Genomic DNA, 21,562 nt, shown 5'->3' on the forward strand with positions numbered 1-21,562 from the left:
TGCCTGGAATGCCTTTCCAGAAGAGGAAGTGAAGATGAAAACAGTGAAGAATTCAAAGGGGCATGGGATAAACACTGTGGATCCCTAATGGCTAGAGGATGGAAATGAAGACAAGAGAGCATGGGGGTAACTTGCTGGTGCAGTGGTTACTACCCTTAACCAATAATCCTCGGGAGGGGGTGTTCAAGATGGCCGCCAGATGAAAGGCACGGGACACAGAGCTCCTCATTTCTTTAAATAATTTTTCCACAATGCCACATACCAAGAGGAAGGCAAAGATTAGGGAAACGGGACTAACCACTCCATCCCAGATCCATTGCCATCGACCACTGAGGGGTTTCTGTTCCTGGCTGCTAGTGCTACTACTCTGGAGGTGCCCTTGGCAGCGGCCCACAAGGAGCCGATGGACCGGTCACCGGACATTCAGATAACGCTTAGCCCCAGAGCACCACTTACCCCTCCTTTACCTACAGTGCCACTAAATTTGGATTTCTTCTCACCGCCATGTGGACAGTTGGCAGGTCCTAGATTGGTGGTTTTGGAAAAAACCTCTCATGCCGGGAGAGTGACCGTGTTAATGCCGGCTCCTACTTCCGGCTTTGAGGCCTTGGCGGTTTTGAAGAGTTCTATGCCAGGAGCCGATGCGTCTGTCTTCCCCGGCGAAAGTTTCAACTTTAAATGGTAAAAGTGGAGATTCTGGGGAATCTAAGTTTGGACAAGACCACCGAGGTATGGAATTTAATTTTAATACGCCCAGGCCTTTCGAAGCCTTCTGTAATTACTATGGGCTCTCTTTGGTCTGCTAATGGTGTCAGAGATCTATTTCCTCTTTAGTGGAGATAACTTCTGCTGGAAGATTTCAAGCTTTGGAATTGGAAACAGCTTCTCATACACAAAAAATTTCTGCTTTAGAACTTAAGTTTCCTCTCTACAGCAAACTCAAGATCAGCTAAAGTCTGACTTTTCACATCTGAGAAAACTGGAAAATATTGAAAATTCCATTCGGTACTTAAATCTACGTGTTTTAAACTTTCCTCAATCTAAATGTCTCTTACAAACTTGATTAAGAAATATCTTACTGAGATATTAGAAATTCCTCAAGAAATTATGTTCACATTTACTAAAGTTTATGACAAAATCTTTAAAACCAGGTATGTCGGAACAAGTTCTGGAGTCAGAACCGGATTTAACTCAGCTTTTGGAAACTTCAACTGATGTTTCGATAGACATGGGACTCTTTTTTTGTCATGCATTTTCTCTCAGGACAGAGACTTGATATTGAGATCTTTCTTCCGCCTCAGGCAATCTTTATTTCTTGGGTATCCTGTTTGGATTTTTCCAGATATTACCCGTTCCACGCAGGAACATAGGAAAAAGTTTCTTCAAATGTGTCCTGATGTTTTGCTTATGGGAGCTAAATTTAATCTTAGATATACTTGCCAATGTATATCTTGCAAAGTGTTAAGCATGTATATTTCGATCTGGCACATCTGCGTTCATATTTAGATTCTTGTCCTCCAATCGATCCTGTTCTAAATGTATAAACTCGATTGCGGTAATTACATGTAAATGGTACAGTGACAGCCTTTCAATTTAATTTATTACTGCTGAAAAATCTGCTCCTATAATTTCACGTCTTGGAATTTCCCCTTTTTTCCTTATTACAAGTGAGACATTATATTACTGAAATAAGAATTATCCAGTGTATATTTTGCTTATAAATTCTCTCTTGCATGTTCCGATAAGCTGTAATGCTTGTCAATTTGTTGAAAATGCAATAAAAAAAAAAGCCTCGATTCCTTTGATGCAACTCCAACATTGCTCTCAACTTCAATGGCAAGGGATAAAGGGGTATTGGATTCAAACAGCAACCAACGAGGGCCCTGACTTTTACGGTCTGGGAAACTGATAAGCATGGGGGTAACCTGCATGATGCAGCAGATATTACTACACAGTCGCTGGTTCTGACACCAGACTTCTTCCTTTGGGGTATGCTCAAAGGAAAAGTCTATCGGAACAAGCCTTGCACTGTGGAAGATTTGAAGGAAAACATCCAATGTGAAATTGCTGTTATTCCCCCCCCCCCCCCCCCGATATGCTCACAGACACATTCAGGAACTTGGAGTGCCACGTCGAAATGTGTCTGGCAGAAGACTGCGATCATTTCCAGCATAGAAACATAGAAATGACGGCAGAAGACCAAATGGCCCATCCAGTCTGCCCAGCAAGCTTTCACACTTTTTTTTCTCACATACTTATCGCATGTAATGCAAAAAGATTACACATATGTCAAGGTATGTAGCGTATTTTTTTGGTTCAAATTGCTTCATCCTAACGGAAGTTACAACAGAATATTTGTGACCTCTTTCGAGTGAATCTCCCTATATAAGCTTGGAGGGCAGACTGCCATTTCCTTTTCTGCCATTGTTTGTCATCTGCTTCAGCTATAGGCCGACATCCTGCATCCCAAAGGATATGAAATAATTTTCTTCCATCTTATTGCAGAATCTCTCATTGTAATTCAGCCATTCCCAACCATCAAACTCCTTGTAGGCCTCAAGGATGTTATCTGCATAACTTAGCATGGGGCAATACTGAGAGGGATTGTCTTGTCTGATCACGCTTATTCTAAGGAATGTACAAGTCCAATTGATAATGTTCTTGGGGACTCCCTTGTCTGCTTTCTTCTGTGCGCCCCTCAGATTCCTTCCTTCCATGATCCGAAAAATTTCAATATGATTTATTTTTTTTTTATCTTCCTGCAAATGGGTCTAGGGACACTCTCCCAAAGTTGAGATAAGGTCATAAATGCTGGCGGTCCCCAGACTCCTCCCCAGCTTCAATTGATGGGCAGGTGGGCTGTGGTCAAATGCAGAGTCTGAATCAGATGTTTCCAAGGAGCTACTACTCACACTGCTGCTAGCCTTATGCTTAAGCCTTGCCTTTTTTCTTACTTGCCGCCTGCTTTCAATCTATGCACGTACTGCCCCCAGCAGTCTCTTGAGACTCACTCTCCTTCGCTTTGCTGTTTTGCTCTGTTGCACCTGCATTGCTGACTGTTGCGACTGGTATGGGCATTTATACCTTGACCTGTGTTCCCGGGTTCCTCTGCACACTCTGATCAACCTGCAGTGCATCCATAGATGGTGGGTGCTCTCGGATAACTGGAACCTCAAGCACCATCGGTAAGAAGCCGGTTATTGCAAGCTCATTACTGCGACTTGCACTACGATGTGGAACCTCATGCCCTGGCTGCACTTGGTGACTATGTGAGGTGCTGGATCCAGGGATGGGAGCTGGCCAGTACCCCCATGGTGGGGGGCATGGATATGGACCAACGTAGCTTCTGGATGATTGGAAATTCCAGTGTGTTGCTTTGCCATGTAGGTGGATGCTGTGGCCCCATCTGGAGGCTGCATAAAGTGGACTGAGGGCCCTTGCAGCTCTCTGCTGCCATGTTGTAGGATCAAAAGGTCACGTAGACTGGGTGGCCAACCCCAGAATCATGTCCCCCAGACCCTAACTCTATGTGCGGGCTACAGAACCCTGCCCATATGCCATCTGTGTTTAGGTCACTCCTGTAACCCCGCTGGGTGGAAGGAGTGCTTGGCACTGACCTGTGTCCTGCCAGCCTTGTGGCTGTGTGCTTCTGTAGCAGCTCTTGTGTAAGTTCTTAGAAACCAGTGCCCCAATGAGGGTGTTCTGCTGCTGGCCATATGCTGCTTTGGCCATTGCATGCCTTGAAACTCCCACCGCATGCTGGGTCTGTGAGTCATCGACCACTTCCTGCATGCTTTCTGCACCGTTCACTTGGGTTGCTCTGCACTTGTCCCTTGTCTTGCGCCAATATGCTCCTTGCTGCCTCCGCCACCCTGCAGCTTGGCCTTTCTACCCTGCCAAGGCTAAGCCTATCTCCCTTCTGCAGGGAATTGTGGCAGTTTCGTAGGTGGTTCCTGAACACAGATTGTGCTTCTGTATGGACTCAGCTATATCTGCTGGTTTCTAAAAAGTGAGGCTTCGATGATATCCCCAGCTAGCCTGCTTCCACTAACAGCGCAAAAGATGGCTGATGCAACGAGGGCAATGTCCTGTGAAGCCAACTGCCCGACTCCCGACCCTGTTCTGTCCTACCATGGTCCAACTGCGTGTAAACCTCCTGGTCTGTGTGAGCCCCTTCTGCCACACCCCAAACACGTGTAGAGCTCCCAGCCGGAGTCATGTCTTTCTGTCACGGCCCGACCTGAGTGGCTGTAGAAAAAACACTAAGGTAGTTGATCTGAAGTGCCGAGCCGCCAGAAACGTAAGGCTGCTGCAGCGCTCAAAGGGAGAATTCCGGGTCACTGCTGTCCGAGGCTCTGCCTGGCAGGACTGGCAATGGGAAGGAAGTCGTCGGACCCCGAATCCCATATAGGATCGGGTTGACACCTTCGCTGTCTGATTCCTCTTGCGAAACTTTGATCCCCAGGACCTCCAAGTTCTGGGGAATGAGAGGTCGAAGCTCCTCACGCTTAAATAAGCATATGACGCTGGGATCATTGCCTTCCAAGGGTGGGACGTCATCTTGGTCTGGGTTGTCCCATCACCCATATCCAGGGTGAGTCCCGGATCCTGATCCACCCTAGGATCCACCCACGGTCCAAGGGATCCCCGAGTGGGGCCAGCAACCTATCCACACCTTGAGCCCCATCACCCATATCCAGGGTGAGTCCCGGATCCTGATCCACCCTAGGATCCGCCCACAGTCCAAGGGATCCCTGAGTGGGGCCAGCAACCTATCCACACCTTGAGCCCCTTGACGAGCCCCTGCAGGTTGATGGCTGTCCGGGGACCCTGTGGGTATCCGCTTTGGTGGAGGTTCCGCCAAAGGGCCCGGCTGCGCTGCTCTCTTCAGGATCTCCTGTTTCCTAGCTAGGAACGCCTGGGGCAGCAGCAGCACAAACTCAGGGCAAAACTCTCCCGAATCAACACCACCCCCCACAGGAGGGTCCGGTAGCTCAGAGTCATCCCCAAAAACGGGAATCTGGTCCACCGGGGATAGAATGGGAGGAGCCTCCTCCTCCCTTGGCACCCGCCGCGAGCTACCCTCCCCGCCGAGGAGGACCGAAGTCCCCTCCTGCCCTGAAGAACAGGCAGAACACAGGGAACTGGCGTTTATGGCCTGCCCCGACATCCCACACGCACAGCAGGTTCCCAATTTGGACCAGGGTGCCATTCTTGCGACTGAGCAGCCACGCGGCCGTGAGAAAAAAAAAGAAAAGAATCAGGCCGGAAAACGTCCACGCGACTGCAGGAGCTAAAAATAGAAACTCCCTGCAGGTGCGAAAATACCGTGAGGAGAGCAGCCAGTGCGAAAAAAATGAGGCCTCGCATGCGCGCGAAAGTCTACACCCCCCACCCCCCCCCCGGGCCATCATGAGGACCCACGGGGGAGGGGGGGGGGGGGTCGAGCTCAGCACTCCAACTGGCCTGCCAACAAAAACGGCACAGCCTGTTCCCTGAATGAACTCTACCTACCTTGAAAAACTTCTTCCTGCTTTGTTTCTAATTTTTTTTTAACTTTTTTTTTTTTTTTTAATAAACTTTACACCGACACTGCTAGGAGCCTGGGGGAAGGAGTGAGAGGAGCCTCTTCAGTGCTCGAGGAAACGAGGAGCCCCTGGCTATCGAAACACTGGCACCAATGTGGGTGAGACGCAGGCAGACTGAGGGATGGCACACCTCACGAAGCAACCCTATTAACAACTAACTAGCCTATCCTAGGAAAAATTCTTTATCTAACAACCTTTTTCTTTTCTCAGGTCTGCATCTCTACCATCTGCTGGAGTCAGAGAAATACTGAGGGACTGCAGGTGGCACTCATGTAGCAGTGCCCAAAGTTTTTGTTTTCTGACTCCATCTGCTGGTAGGAATGCACAACCCACTGGTCTGGTCTAATCTGAGTATGTTCAGGAAGATCATTTATATATTTTAATAAAAACAGTTCTGAATGACACAATTGAGATAGAGAGTAGAAAATTTCTTTGGAGACTGTTATGGCAACCATTAATAATGTGATATGATTATAGTAACAAACAGTAAAGAGAGGGAAGGCTCTGCTAAAGTCACCTCTTCATCAGATTCGAACTGCACATTCACCCCATAAGTCTCATCAATGTTATCATCTGAAAAAAGAAACAACATGTCAGTGTGAGAGAAAAAAGCCACATAGGAGGAAGAGAGCAGAAGTTAGATTAGTTGACCCAGGTACACAAAACAAACAGCTCTGCCAGTGTACTCCCTGCTCTTCCAGAACAGAGACCTACACACAGCTCTTTTAATATCCATCAGTCCTGATCTGCAGAACCCCCTGCTATTCCAGTACTGAGATGTGTGCACTCGGTATTGCCAGGGCATTTCAGTGCTGACCTGCTGCACCCCTGCTATTCCAAAATAAACCTATAAATAGCTCTGCCAAAACACCTCAATCCTGACTTGCAGTAATTACTGCTATCCCAGTACTAAGACATGCAGCTCAATTCTAGCCAGTACTTCTGTGCCAGTACTGAAGTGAACCATAAAAACACATTTGTATCTTACCCATATTTTGAATCTCCTTGTCACCACCATAGTCTGTCATCTTTTTGCCCAGGTTCACCAAAACATGGTAGCGAGTGTCATCTGTCTGTCCAAGCAACTGATCAATTTCCTTCCGTCTTTCTTTATCCCTGAGCTTGTCATTCTTCAAGACAGCAAGGACCTCATCAGCAGCTCCACAAAGAATATCTCGAGGCTGTCAAGAAGATAAACTAAAATTACTCACTCTCTAGGGTGAGGAGACAGACTTTGTACCATCTATTACAGGGGTGGCAAACTCCAGTCCTCGAAAGCCACAAACAGGCCTGGTTTTCAAGATGTAGATAACGAATATGCATGAGACAGATTTGCAATGGAGGCCGTGCATGCAAATCTATCTCATGCATACTCATTGAGGATATCCTGAAAACCAGACCTGGCCACCCCAACCTATTAGATCTCTGGAAGTGCAATATATTAAGATCCCCCCATATAAAACTCTGAATTCCTCAGTATAAAGACCAACTTGTGCATCTGGATAAAGGTTAAACCTTCTGGAAATTTTACCTGATCTCGAAGTGCTTTTGATTAAAACTCATAGCACCCAGAAGATTTAATGTTATTACATTATCTCTAGTTAAAGCACATAGGCTCCTTAGCGATATAGTTTTACATACACAAACACAGAACATGACAGAAGATAAAGCCTATAGAGTTCATCAACATCTCCTATTCAGCTTTATAGTCCTGTAGCTACACAGTCTCTCAGGACCCCTGGATAAACATCATAGATCCCAGAACATATAATCTTATTACCTGGTCTCCAAGTGCAGCCTGGATAAAGCTGAGCAGAACTTCATAGGTCTCCCGAGTTTCCTTGGTCTTTGGTTTGTATATAATTCCCACCATTTCATCGATGCCCTCTGACAGCAAGGTGAAGCCCTTCATCTTGTTGATATCATGTCTGTCCTCATCACGCTTCCTTCTCCTGATGGGGCAAAATTAGATGCAAAAGGAGAGCTAGAGCTATGACCATCTCGATTCACTTTTGGCTCCCATTTCTGAGCTCTCACCATCAGCTCTCTCCTCTACCATGAAACTAGCATAAAGCTTCCCTCGAGGGACCAAGGATATTTAGGCAAAATGAAATATTGTGTTATAGCTGGGTCTAACTCTGAACTCTAGCAGAAAACAGCACAGGGTGCTTACCCTTCATACAACATATGCATACATCATAAAAGAAAGCCGATCAAGACATGCCCCAATATAGAAAGCCTGCTAGAAAAAAAAAAAGTTATAGAAGTCAAGGAAAACCATGTGCTCATTAACACTCAATTCATTCCCCATCTAGATTTTCCCTATAAATGATCTTTTTACTGGTTCAGCAGCTGAAGGTCCCTGGGAACAGTGGATGTAAATGAGTCTCCCACATAAAGGAAAACTGATTCTTTCCTTTAATTTTCGGTTCTGTAGTACCACAGATCAGTCCAGACTCCAGGGTTCTCCCTCCCTGCCAGCAGATGAAGACAGAGAAAGTTTTACTGACACTACTTAACCACGTGTGCCACCAGAAGTTCCTCAGTATTTCTCTGTCTCCAGCAAATGGTAGATGGATGCAAAACCTGCAGTTCTGCAGTCTAGCAATTTTTTTTTCTATTTGAGCCTTCCTCCCGGGGCGTTCTGAATCCTGGTGAGTTCTTCCCTGTCCAGTTGAGGCGGACGAGCCAGGGGTTAGTGACCCTTGTGTGCGCTTGTACTGTGCGCCCGTGAGGTGTAAATCTGGTAGTCCAGATACCTCCCCTTCACGAGGCTGCTCAGGTGGCTGCAGGGTCCAGATATCCTTTTCGTCTGAGGCAGGCTATTCTTTTTGTAGACTTTGCCTCAGATAGGGGAATTTAAAGTTTAAAATAAAAAAAAAAAGAAAAACTGAAGACAGTTGCACAGCTTGGCTGTGCAGGTGGCATCCTCCTCAGGGTTTAAGGCGGCTGAAGTAGGTTTATTTTGGTTTTTTTCCTGCTTGTGTGTCAGTCAGCTTCTCCCCATTTGCGATGGGCCGCAACTGGAAGCAGTCACGGCTTAGTCAGCTCGGGCTGTGCGCCAGGTGTTCTGAGGGCGGGGAGGGCATGTCTAATCGCCCTGCAGCCACGAAACAGCATTGGAAGTTCTCCGCTTCGTTCCGGGGCTCTGGCCAAAGTGCTGATCCTTTCCCAATCAGCATGGGACCGGTGGCCATCTTGGATTTGCTTTCGGCCGTTCCCATGCTACAGGGCTACCTAGTCTGCCTATTCACACCAAATAAATTTACAAACTGTATCGCTCCCTGAAAATCCCCTTTTATTTATCCCATGCTTTTTTGAATTCAGATACTGTTCTTGTTCCCGTTATCTACACGGAGAAACTGTTCCATGCATTTACTACCCCCTCTGTAAAGAAATACTCCCTTGATTTCTCCTGAGAATAAGAATTAGAATATAACATGTTGCCATTCTGATTTAGACCAAGGGTCCATCAAATCTAGCATCCTGTTTCAAAAATTGGTCAATCCAGGATACAAGTACCTAGCAAATAGTCAAATATTAAAAAGATCCCATGCTATTTAATGCTGGTAATAAACAGTGACTATTCCCTAAGTCAACCTGACTACTAGCAATTTATGGACTTCTCCAAACCTTTTTTAAACTCAGCTAAGCTAAATGCCTTAACCACATCCTTTGGCAATGAATTCCAGTGCTTAATTGTATATTGAGGGAAAAAGAATTTTCTCCAATTTGTTTTAAATGTGCTACTTTGCTAACTTCATGGCATGTTCCCCTAGTCGTAATATTAACTGAAAGAGTAAACAACCAATTCACATTTACTGGTTCTAGTCCTCTCATGATCCTCCCTCAGCCATACTCCAAGCTGAAAAAACCCTAACCTCTTTATAGAGCACTGAGAGGAGAGGATCACCTTGCTGGTGGCTGAAAGGAATCAGTAAGTTCTGCTTGGGAAATTTTTAAAAAGTACTGGAGAGAAGTAAACTATTGGGATATATTATTTAGTGTGTTTGTGCTTTAAATAGTCAGTAAGGCAGCTAATAAACAGAAGTTAGTGTGTTTGTATTTTCCAACCCTCCCACCCACAGCTCATCCTTTAATTTATAGGCAGATGCCACTTTCACACACAAAAAAAAAAAAAAAAAATCAGCCCTATCAAGGAAGATTGGTTCTTATCTGCTAATTTTCGTTCCTTTAGTACAAAGGATCAGTCCAGACTCCTGGGTTTTGCCTCCCCTGCGGCAGATGGAGACAGAGAAGTTTTGCCAGACTCTGCCCTATACCCTGAGGTGCCACCTGTATCAAAGCAGAACAATTAAAATCTACATGAACCATTAACAAATTTACCCCCTCATAGATCAGGGAGAAGAAACCCTGCATCACCACAAATCCTGCTCACTAACCCCAAGTGGGAGCAGAAGCCATGAAAACTTTAATAACATTTTAAAATTAGTCTGTACAGCGAATCAACAAAGCACTGAACAAGCGGGCTCTCCATTATCTCATTCTGAAATGGGCGGGACTCTGGACTGATCCGTGGTACTACAGGAATGAAAATTAGCAGGTAAGAACCGATTTTCCTTTCCCTGTATGTACCCGGATCAGTCCAGACTCCTGGGATGTACCGAGCTCCCCTACGCAGGGTGGGACACGGAGAGTCCTGCTTGGATCACGCCTTCGCCAAACCCCCCCCCCCCCCCCCCAAGAACTTGGGGCCTGGACATCCAATCAGTAATACCTAGCAAAGGCGTGCAAAGACTTCCAAGTAGCCGCCCTACAAATCTCCTGCGGCAACGAGGCCACCTGCGAACAGGTAGAATGTGCCCGCAGGCCGAACGGAAGCAGGCGACCATGAAGTAGGTACGCTGAGCCAATAGCCTCTTTCAATCGGCGGGCGATCGTAGCCCTAGACGCCTTATGCCCTCTTCTGGAGCCACTCCACAGCACAAAAAGATGGTCCAACACGCGGAAGCTGTTTGCAATATCCAAATAATGCAACAGAACCTGGCGCACGTCCAGCTTCTTCAGATCCCTAGAGTGGAGGTCAGAGCAGTACAAACCTGGAAAGGATGGGCGTTCTACCGACTGATTCAAATGGAGAGGATACCACATTTGGGAGAAAAGAAGGAACCGTCCGCAAAGAGACTCCCGCATCCATAATTCTTAAGAAGGGCTCCCTGCAGGATAACACTTGAAGCGCTGACACTTGGCGAGCTTAGGAACTAGCCACGAGTGAAACCACCTTTAACTTAAGATCTTTTTGCGTCGCCCTCTTCAGAGGCTCAAAGGATGCCGCACACAGAGCTTTGAGAACCAAATTTAGGCTCCACAAAGCACAAGGATTCCTGACCGGAGGACACAAAGGTTTTGCCCCGCGGAGAAAACGCGCCATGTCTGGATTCGCGGCTAAGGCTCCCAGGGCTGGTGGAAGCACTAGGCAAACTAGGCCTGGGCCTTGGGCGTCGAGTATTAGGGGGCGCCGCGAGCAGTTGTATCCAGAGGGGGAGCCAATGCCCCCCGGGCACAGGGAGGCTCATGCGGCCGCAACGACACATAGCACGCAGGCAGATCGTCAGGGCCGTGGTGGAGCTCACGTCACCACGGCCCGAAGAAAAAGGTCGCGATAAAAGCCTGCAGGTTCTCCTCCTTCCTGCCCGCATGACCCCAGAAGAAAATGTTGCCGGAGCCGTGCAGGCAGAAAGGAGGAGGAGCATCAGCACGTGCAGAAGAGGAGCAGCCACCGCGAATCCCAAGTCGCAGCGGCCCAAGAAGAGGAAGAGGCCTGGTAGCGACCCGTGAAGAGGAGGCCCAGAGGTGAGAGAGAGGCTGAGGGCCTGTAGAGTGTGTATGTGTACATGTATGAGATGAGTTGAGAGATTGTGTGAGAGTGAGGACCTGAAGGTTTGCAGAGACAGCATGTGACAGCCTGTGTGTGTGTGAGAGAGACAGCATGTGGGAGTGAGAGAGAGCCTGTGTGTGAGAGTCAGACAGCATGTGACAGTGAGAGCCTGTGTATGTGTGTATGAGAAAGCATGTGAGAATGAGAACCTGTGTGTTTGAGGGAAGAAGATGGAGAGAAAAGAAATAGAAAAAAAGACAATATAAAAGGAACTGGCAAAAAAATAAGAAAGGGAAGGTGGGAAAAAAGCCTGTGACCAACCGATTAGAAAACTAAGATCAGACAGCAAAGGTAAAAAAAAAAAAAAAATGTTGAGATTACTTATCTGATAATCTCCTTTTCCTTAGTGTATGCAGATGGACTCAGAACAAGTGGGTATAGTGTGCTCGTGCTAGCAGTTGGAGACTGATCTGACGTCAGCACGGGTACATATACCCCCACAGGAAGTGAAGCAACTCAGTAATCTTCCTTGCAAAAGCTGTTATGGATATATGTGTACTGACCGATCAATGAATTAGTGAAACAGGATTCCCCTGACCGCTTGATAGTAGCTGGAGACCGCCAGCATTCCCAACCGGAAGGCGTCGACACCTGGTAGAGGGGACGCTCTCGTGTAAGAAATGGCATGCCTTACCGTAAATTGGTGAAACCCATGTATACTGGCAGCCGGGCGGGATGGTGAGTCCATCTGCATACACTAAGGAAAAGGAGATTATCAGGTAAGTAATCTCAACATTTCCTAGCGTGTAGCAGATGGACTCAGAACAAGTGGGATGTACAAAAGCTACTCCTGAACTGGGCGGGAGGCTGCCTCGCAAATGCTGTGTCCTCCCTGGCCTGGACATCCAGACGATAAAACCTGGAGAAGGTATGGAGGGAGGACCATGTCGCCGCCTTACATATTTCTGCGGGCGACAGCATCCTAGATTCTGCCCAAGATGCTGCATGGGCTCTGGAAGAATGAGCCTTGACCTGTAGAGGTGGTGACTTCCCGGCCTCTACGAAGGCCGCTCTGATAACTTCTTTGATCCAGCGGGCGATGGTGGGCCGTGAGGCCGCTTCTCCTTGTTTCTTCCCGCTGTGAAGGACGAACAGATGGTCCGTCTTCCGCACTGCTTCTGTCATTTCCAGGTATCTGGGCAGCAATCTGCCGATGTCGAGATGGCGTAGCAAACGCCCTTCTTCTGATTTCTTCAAACCCGCCGTGGTTGGCAAGGATATGGTTTGGTTGAGGTGAAATTGTGAGACTACTTTAGGCAAGAAGGAGGGAACCGTGCGAAGATGGATAGCCTCTAGAGTGATTCTGAGAAAGGGATCACGGCAGGACAGCGCTTGTAGTTCCGAAATGCGGCGTGCTGAACACACTGCCAGCAAGAAAACCATCTTCAAAGTGAGAGAACGAAGAGACAGGCCCCGGAGGGGTCTGAAGGTGGATCCCGCGAGGAAATCCAAAACTATGTTGAGGTTCCACAGAGGCACTGGCCACTTCAGTGGCGGACGAATGTGCTTGACTCCTTTCAGGAAGCGGGAAACATCTGGGTGCGTGGCAATGGTCTTGCCATCCCTCCTGGGACAGTAGCAAGACAGAGCAGCCACCTGAACCTTGATGGAGCTTAGGGAGAGACCCTTCTGAAGCCCATCCTGCAGGAAATCCAGAACAATAGGGATTGTGGTTGCATGTGGATTGGTGCCATGAGTGTCGCACCAGGCTTCAAATACTCTCCAGATCCTTACGTAGGTGAGGGATGTGGAAAACTTGCGAGCTCGGAGGAGTGTATCTATAACAGACTCCGAGTAACCTCTTTTCTTCAGTTTAGCCCTCTCAATGGCCAGACCGTAAGAGAGAATTGAGCCGGATCCTCGTGGAGGATGGGACCCTGACGTAGCAGGTCCCTGAGAGGAGGCAGGGGAAGGTGCTCCCCTGCCAGTAGTCTTCTCATGTCCGCGTACCAGGGCCTTTTTGGCCAATCTGGTGCCACTAGAAGAACTAGGCCCCTGTGCTTCTGAATCTTGTGTATAAGGGCGCCCAGCAGGGGCCACGGCGGAAAGGCGTATAGCAGTGTCCCTGGAGGCCATGGCTGAACCAGGGCGTCGATCCCGTGAGAGAACGGATCTCGCTTGCGGCTGAAGTATCTGGGTACTTGAGCATTGGACCTGTCCGCTAGCAGATCCATGTCCGGAGTCCCCCACTGATCCACAATCATCTGGAAGGCTGTGGGGGACAGCTGCCATTCTCCCGGATTTAGGCTTTCCCTGCTGAGGAAGTCTGCCGCGGTGTTGTCCCTTCCAGCAATGTGGACGGCGGAGATGTCCTGGAGATTCACCTCTGCCCAAGCCATCAGCGGGGCTATCTCTAGGGACACCTGTTGGCTTCTGGTTCCGCCCTGTCGGTTGATGTATGCCACTGTGGTGGCGTTGTCGGACATCACTGACTGCTCTGTTCCGCAGTCTGTGAGCAAATTACAGGCAGACTAACCGGACTGCCCACACCTCTAGATGGTTGATGTTCCACCACCCTTGGGTGGTGAGTTCTTCGCAGTGTGCTCCCCATCCGCTCAGGCTGGCATCTGTGGTCAGCAGAATCCACGTGAGGGAGGACATCTTCGACCCCCTGCTCGTGTGGTTGGACTGCAACCACCACCGTAGCTGGGTCCGCACTCTGGCTGGTAGAGGTAGATGCACGGAGTAATTCCGGCAGCATGGGCTCCATCGAGAGAGGAGGGAGCGTTGTAGTGGTCTCATATGGGCCCGTGCCCAGGGTACCACTTCCAGGGTGGATGCCATGAGACCAAGAACCTACAGATAATCCCAAGCTATGGGCCGGCTGGCTCCCATCAAGGACCGTGGACGCGTCTGGAGTTTTAACCTTCTCTTGGTGGTGAGACTGACTGTCTGCCTGGGTGTCGAGCTGGACTCCCAGGTATTCCAGTGATTGGGAAGGCTGTAGGCAACTCTTGTTTAGGTTGACTACCCATCCCAGGCTTTCCAGAAGGGAGATCACTCTGTTGGTTGCCTGATGGCTCTCCTCTTGGGATTTCGCCCTGATCAGCCAATCGTCTAGGTAGGGATGGACAAGGATTACTTCCCGTCTGAGCGCCGCTGCTACCACTACGATCACCTTGGTGAAGGTCCGCGGCGCCGTGGCTAACCCGAAGGGCAAAGCCCGGAATTGGAAGTGTCGTCCCAGAACCTTGAAGCGTAGGTAGCGCTGATGATCCCGATGGATCGGGATATGCAGGTAGGCTTATAGAAACATAGAAACATAGAAACATAGAAATGACGGCAGAAGAAGACCAAATGGCCCATCCAGTCTGCCCAGCAAGCTTCCCTCATTTCTTCTCCCATACTTATCTGTTTCTCTTAGCTCTTGGTTCTAATTCCCTTCCACCCCCGCCATTAATGTAGAGAGCGGTGGAGGAGCTGCATCCAAGTGAAATATCTAGCTTGATTAGTTAGAGGTAGTAGGAGTAGTAACCGCCGCAATAAGCAAGCTACACCCATGCTTATTTGTTTTTACCCAGATTATGTTATACAGCCCTTATTGGTTGTTTATCTTCTCCCCTGCTGTTGAAGCAGAGAGCTATGCTGGATATGCATCGAAAGTGAAGTATCAGGCACATTTGGTTTGGGGTAGTAACCGCCGTGACAAGCCAGCTACTCCCCGCTTTGTGAGTGTGAATCCTTTTTTCTTCTCCCCTGCCGTTGAAGTTATGCTGGATATGCGTGAAGTATCAGTTTTTCTTTTCCCCTGCCGTTGAAGCAGAGAGCTATGCTGGAAATTCGTGATGTATCAGTCTTTCTCCGATGCCGTTGAAGGAGAGAGCCATGCTGGATATGCGTCGAGAGTGAAGTATCAGGTACATTTGGTTTGGGGTAGTAACCGCCGTAACAAGCCAGCTACTCCCCGCTTTGTGAGTGCTTTGTGAGTGCTTTGTGAGTGCTTTGTGAGGCTTCCGACAGGTCTAAGGCCGTGAGGAATTCCCCTGGCTGTTCCGCTGTCTTGACTGAGCGCAGAGTTTCCATGCGAAACCTCGGGACCTTTAAGTATCGATTGACTAACTTAAGGTCCAAGACGGGTCGGAAGGTGCCCTCTTTCTTGGGTACCATGAAATAAATGGAATAGTGCCCAGAATCCATTTCCCATACGGGTACTGGGATAATGGCTTTCAAGGACAGAAGCCTCGCCAGGGTAGCTTCCAATGCTGCCTTCTTGTGGATTGGACACGGGGATTCCACAAACCTGTCTGGAGGGATGTGATGGAAGTCCAGATAATACCCCTCTCGGATAATGACGAGGACCCACTTGTCCGATGTAATCTCGACCCATCTGGGGTAGAAGAGGGTTAACCTGTCTCCTATGGCTTTGTCCCCCGGATGGATCGGCTGATTCTCATTGTGAGGTGCGGCCGGGTCCTGAACCCGAGCCGGCACCCCTCTTGTGCTGCTTGGGCCAAAAGGACTGGTTCCTGGCCTGAGGACGAGGTGCCTGGTATCGACTCCTATAGGGAGTGAAGCGTTGGGAGCTTCTACCTCTGGAGGGCCTCGGAAAGGTGCGCTGGTTCCTCTTGGACCTGTCTTCCGGCAGTCGAGGTACTGGAGAGGCACCCCATGTGCTGGCCAGTTTATCTAGGTCGCTGCCGAACAGGAGAGAACCCTTGAACGGCATTCTAGTGAGACGTGTCTTCGAAGGAGCATCGGCTGACCAATTCCGTATCCAGAGCTGCCTCCTGGCTGCTACGCAGGATGAAACCCCCTTGGCTGTCGTACGGACTAGGTCGGAGGCGGCATCCGTAAGGAACGAGAGAGCGGACTCCATATCCGCTGCCGGAGCATTGTTCCTGACTTGTGACAAACAGGAACGCGTCACCCACTGTGCAGCAGGTTGCGATTCGCAAAGACAGAGCTGCCACCTCAAAGGTTTGTTTCAGGATGGCGTCGGTCATGAGCCTCCTTGAGGGCCGCCCCCCCCCCCTCCACCGGAATGGTAATGCGCTTGACCACAGCGCTAACCAAGGCGTCCACCTTAGGGCACGCCGCATATCCTTGATTGCCGGGGTCCAGGGGGTACATGCCAGATAGGGCCCGAACCCCTTTGAATGAGGCCTCCAGCGCATTCCACTCCAAATCGATCAGCTGTTGCGCCGCTTGCAGGAAGGGGAAATGGCGGGCTGTGGGACGAAGACCCTCCAGCAGGGGGTTCTGCGTAGATGCCTCCATGGTGCTGGGGCCTGGAATAGCCAACTCCGCCAGGCACTGAGAAACCAGGTTGGAGAGATCTTCCTTGGGAAAGAACCGCCTCATGGTTCGATATGGCTCTATCCCCGAGGGAAGTTCCCCCTCTTCGGGGGGCTCGGACTCGTCCTCCGAGACATCAGGATCCGCATGAGCCGGACTGGCCGGAGGCGGGTGCCCGCGGTAAGGGCGAGAGGGTCTGGGGGCAGGGCCAGCGGGGCCTGGACGGGAAGCCGACTGCATCTGTACAAAGGCGTGGATCCCCTTAAATAGATATGGCAGCTGAGATTCAATGCCAAGAAGTGCAGAGTCATGCATATGGGGAGTGGAAATCCGAATGAACTGTATTCGATGGGGGGAGAAGGGCTGATGTGCACGGAGCAGGAGAGAGACCTTGGGGTGATAGTGTCTAACGATATGAAGTCTGCGAAACAATGCGACAAGGCGATAGCAAAAGCCAGAAGAATGCTGGGCTGCATAGAGAGAGGAATATCGAGTAAGAAAAGGGAAGTGATTATCCCCTTCTACAGGTCCTTGGTGAGGCCTCACCTGGAGTACTGTGTTCAGTTCTGGAGACCGTATCTACAAAGAGACAAGGACAAGATGGAAGCGGTACAGAGAAGGGCGACCAGGAAGGTGGAGGGTCTTCATCGGATGACATACGAGGAGAGATTGAACAATCTAAATATGTACTCCCTGGAGGAAAGGAGGAGCAGGGGTGATATGATTCAGACTTTCAGATACTTGAAAAACTTTAACAATCCAAAGACAACGACAAACCTTTTCCGTCAGAAAAAAATCAGCAGAACCAGAGGTCACGAGCTGAGGCTCCAGGGAGGAAGACTAAGAACCAATGTCAGGAAGTATTTCTTCACAGAAAGGGTGGTGGATGCCTGGAATGCCCTTCTGGAGGAAATGGTGAAGTCTAAAACTGTGAACGACTTCAAAAGGGCATGGGATAAACACTGTGGATCCATCAAGTCTAGAGGGCGTGAATAAAGAGGAGGCAGCAAAACACTGCACGGAGCAGCAGTAGCCACAGAGGCATTCACGGAACGGGATGCCAGTGGCCAGTAGTTGGGGTTCCACCTTCACGGAACGGAAGGATGGAGGGCTGCTATCTCCAAAAAAAAAACAAACACACAAAAAACAAACAAAAAAATAAAAACAGGGGTGGGTAAGAGTATGGGGTAAGGGTGTGGCCTGCTTGTTACAGCGGTTGCTACCCCTAATTGAGCTGGATGTTCACTTGGATGCAGATAGATACGGTGCTGCTCTCTAAATTGGTGGTGGGGTGGAGGGGAATTAGGGCTGGAGGGTACTTGAAGCCAATAGTAACAGGTGGGAGAGAAAAAAAGGGGGAAAAAATGGATAAAGTGCGTAGCTTGCTGGGCAGACTGGATGGGCCATTTGGTCTTCTTCTGCCGTCGTTTCTATATTTCTATGTAATTAATAGAAATTCTATTTATCAGTAGTTTTAAAATATTCTTTTATTATGGTTTTACTATTATAACTGATGCTTTATGTTTCTTGATTTTGTTTTATGAGGAATGGTGGTTCTGTTTTTCCATTGTTAATACATAGAGTCTGGCTTCTTGGAGTTTCCATTTCAGTTTTTGTCTAATTTGTACTCCTTTATTTTGTATTCTGTATTTGGTGAGAGTCTGTCTCTGCTCTGTGTGTGTGACTGTGATGAGAGATTCTGCTAGCATGTAGTGTCTGTATAGGGATCTATAGCAATCAGGTTTGTTTTGTTTCCTCAGTAGGTGGTGTATAGGATCCAATGTAATATTTATCCTTGCTTTTTGAGTCCATGGTGTTATTACTGTTATGTTACGATGGGATTGCAGTATAGATTTTGAGTGTCTTTTTTGCGGGTTTTTGTGTTAGTTCACAATGTGGCTGGCAGTGGAAGGTGTTTGTGCTCCTGTTACTGTGAGGTGACACCAGAATTTGAAAATATCTTACACTATGATGAGCTGTAAGGGAAACATCCAAGCTCCATTGTTTGGGGGAATTTCAGTGGATGCACAGAGTTAGAGAACTGGAGGTGCAGGATTTATATTGACATTCTGTCCCTTCCTATATATTCTAGACTTCACTCATAGCCATATAGAATTAGTTGAAAGAGGCTATCAAATAATTTTATAGTAGTTTTACTAGAAGTGTGAAACTGGCCAGCTTTTTAAAATTACACAGAAAACCCTTTGGACTTTAACACTTTTTTTTTGTAACCAGTTTTAAAGCAGGGTCCATGCTATAGAGGTGGGTATGATGAAGAAATGTCATTTTGGCTCCCTCCCCTCCCAAAAAAATTCTTCTGTCTAGAGATGCCACTGAGTTTCTGTGACCTTAAGCATTAGTACAAGAAGGATTAAGGGGAGGATTCTGGAGAGGCACACAAATGCATTAGCCCTGTATGAGAGTTGTTATTGGTCATGGGGAAGATTTGTTTTTGATTCTGTTTTTGAATTTGCCTTCTTAGTTCGCCGTAGATGCCCTATCCAAGTATAGGTTTGATAAAGTTTATGTGCTCCATTGTTAGAATGGTTTTAGTTAATAGGAAAGGTTATTATGGTAGATGAACAGCAGGCTAGCACTTCAGGTGCACACGAAGGGGGCGCACAAAGGGGCAAGCTCCTCTGTTGCACTCCTTTGTGCACTTCAAGGGCGCGCACCGATCGGAGACCCTTGGTACGCCATATGGGGCCGTAAGCAGCGGCAAAGAGGAGTGGAGATTTGGTGGGCCGTGAGCAATGCCCAATCTGCTCGCGACCCAGAAAACCAGTCGGTGGGCGTGATAGAGAACGACGTAGGAGTCGGGGGCCGAGACCGGGGGGGGGGGGGGGGGAGCGGGGTGCAATGGAGAAGGCTCGCCTAGGGCGCCTAATCCCCTTGCACCAGCCCTGAGGCTACCCCTCATATCTTTCCACGGAAACAAATGAGGGCTGCACACCTGACATAGGCCAGGAAAGTAGGTTTTTCTTGGCTGCAAAAGGGTAGCCACAACCACGTCTTAGCCTTTGCTCTTCAGTCGTTTCCTCTCAAAAGCTATGCCACTAGACAAAAGCGATCTACCTCTTCCAAACAGGCCCCTGATGCAGGAGGCTGGAGAGGTCCCGAAACCTCAGGGGTCCTCCCACCATTAGATTGACAATATCTGCAAACCAAGGATGTTTCTCAGCTATTCCAGAGCCACCAGGATCACCTCTACACCTTGCTGATCAAAGGCCAAGGGGGAAAAGATACAGAAGGACATTCTTCGGCCAGGGGAGAACCAAGGCATCCACCCCTTCCATCCCTGGCTCCCAGTGCTGACTAAAGAAGCAAGGGGCCTTGGCATTCTGAAACTTTGCCATCAGGTCCACGCTCAAATTGGACCACTTGTCACATATGAGATGGAATGCTTCTTCGGAGAGCTCCCACTCCCCATGATCGAGACAGTTGCGACAGAAAAATCGGCTTGATATTGGTCGACCCCAGCGATGTGAGAAGCTGCAATGCTGACCAGATGTTGTTCTGCACAGCGATCAACTGCTGAGCCCCGATCACCACCGACCGGCTTTTGGCCCCTCCTTGGCGATTGATATAGGCAATTGCGGTCGCATTGTTGGACAGAACCCTGACAGACTTCCCCTGCAGAAGCGGCAGCAGAGCCTATAATGCTAACCGCACCGCCCTGGTCTCCAAATGATTGATCACCAGAATTCTTCCGGTGACCACTGCCCCTGCACCGATCTCCCCAGACAAACCGCTCCCCAGCCAGAGAGACTTGCATCTATGGTGACCACCGTCCAAGCGGGCACTTCCAGGGCCACACCGAGGCACAATTGTCTGAGAGAAGCCAATATAGACTGGAACATGCAGAGTCCATAAAAGCAAGTGAAATTACTCAGATACCGGGTTCCAACAGGAAAGCAATGCTGACTGAAGAGGTCTCATATGAGCAAAGGCCCATGGGACTAACGCCAAGGTGGAAGCCATTGAGCCTAGGACCTGCAAATAATCCCATACTCTGGGAGGATGTTTGGAGAACAAAGTTCGAACTTGAGTCTGCAGCTTGAGTATCCGCTCCTCTGTAAGGAAGACTTTCCCCAGCCACGTGTCGAACTCTAAGGACTGATAGGGAACTAGGTGACTTGGCTAGGTTGATCACCCAACCCAGCGACTGCAACAGATTATAACCCAGTGTACCACCAAGTGACAAAGTGACTGAGTCTTCGCCCGAATCAGCCAGTCGTCCAGATATGGATGAATGAAGAAACCTTCCTTCCGTAGCCTTGCCGCCACCACAGTCATTACCTTGGTAAACGCTCTGGGTGCCGTGGAGAACCCGAATGGCAGAGCGCAGAACTGAAAAATATCTCCCAGGATGGAACACTTCAGGTATTTCTGATGGTCGGCCTGGATCCCAATGTGCAAGTATGCTTCGGTCAAATCCAGCGATGCTAGGAATTCTACCTTTTGCACCGAAGAAATGACTGACCTAAGGGTTTCCATACGAAATCACGGAACTCGAAGACATGTCGACCCTCTAAGTCAAGAATGGGCCAGAACATGCCCTCTTTTTTTGGGCACCACGAAGTAAATGGAATACCAGCCCTTCCGCCGGAGGAACTGGAACAATGGTTCCTAGCTCGAGCAGGCGCTATAAGGTGGCTCACACTACCTGACGCTTCTGTCGTACGAGCAAGGGGAGGATGAGGAAGGCGCCAAACAATCTAAAGCGTAGCCGTGACTTATCAAACACTGAGGAACCACTGGTCTGACGTCAACCTGCCTCCCACAACCGGAGTCGAGGAAAGAACCGGCTTCGCTTCACTGGGCTGACTTAGCTCCCCCT

At 48.9% G+C, this 21,562-nt stretch overlaps 1 protein-coding gene across 1 annotated transcript in view; it reads right to left on the reverse strand.

Moving 5' to 3' along the window:
• Positions 1 to 21,562, reverse strand: part of SNRNP200 (small nuclear ribonucleoprotein U5 subunit 200) — a 915,618-nt gene that overhangs the window by 839,201 nt on the left and 54,855 nt on the right. The window contains exons 3-5 of the mRNA XM_029604465.1: positions 7,369 to 7,540; positions 6,577 to 6,769; positions 6,106 to 6,161 (exon numbers count right to left, since the gene is read on the reverse strand). Coding sequence (XP_029460325.1) covers positions 6,106 to 6,161; positions 6,577 to 6,769; positions 7,369 to 7,540 — 421 coding nt within the window. The remainder of the gene's footprint in view (positions 1 to 6,105; positions 6,162 to 6,576; positions 6,770 to 7,368; positions 7,541 to 21,562) is intronic.

This window comes from Rhinatrema bivittatum, chromosome 5 (genome assembly GCF_901001135.1).
Source record: "Rhinatrema bivittatum chromosome 5, aRhiBiv1.1, whole genome shotgun sequence".
NCBI classification, from domain to species: domain Eukaryota; kingdom Metazoa; phylum Chordata; class Amphibia; order Gymnophiona; family Rhinatrematidae; genus Rhinatrema; species Rhinatrema bivittatum.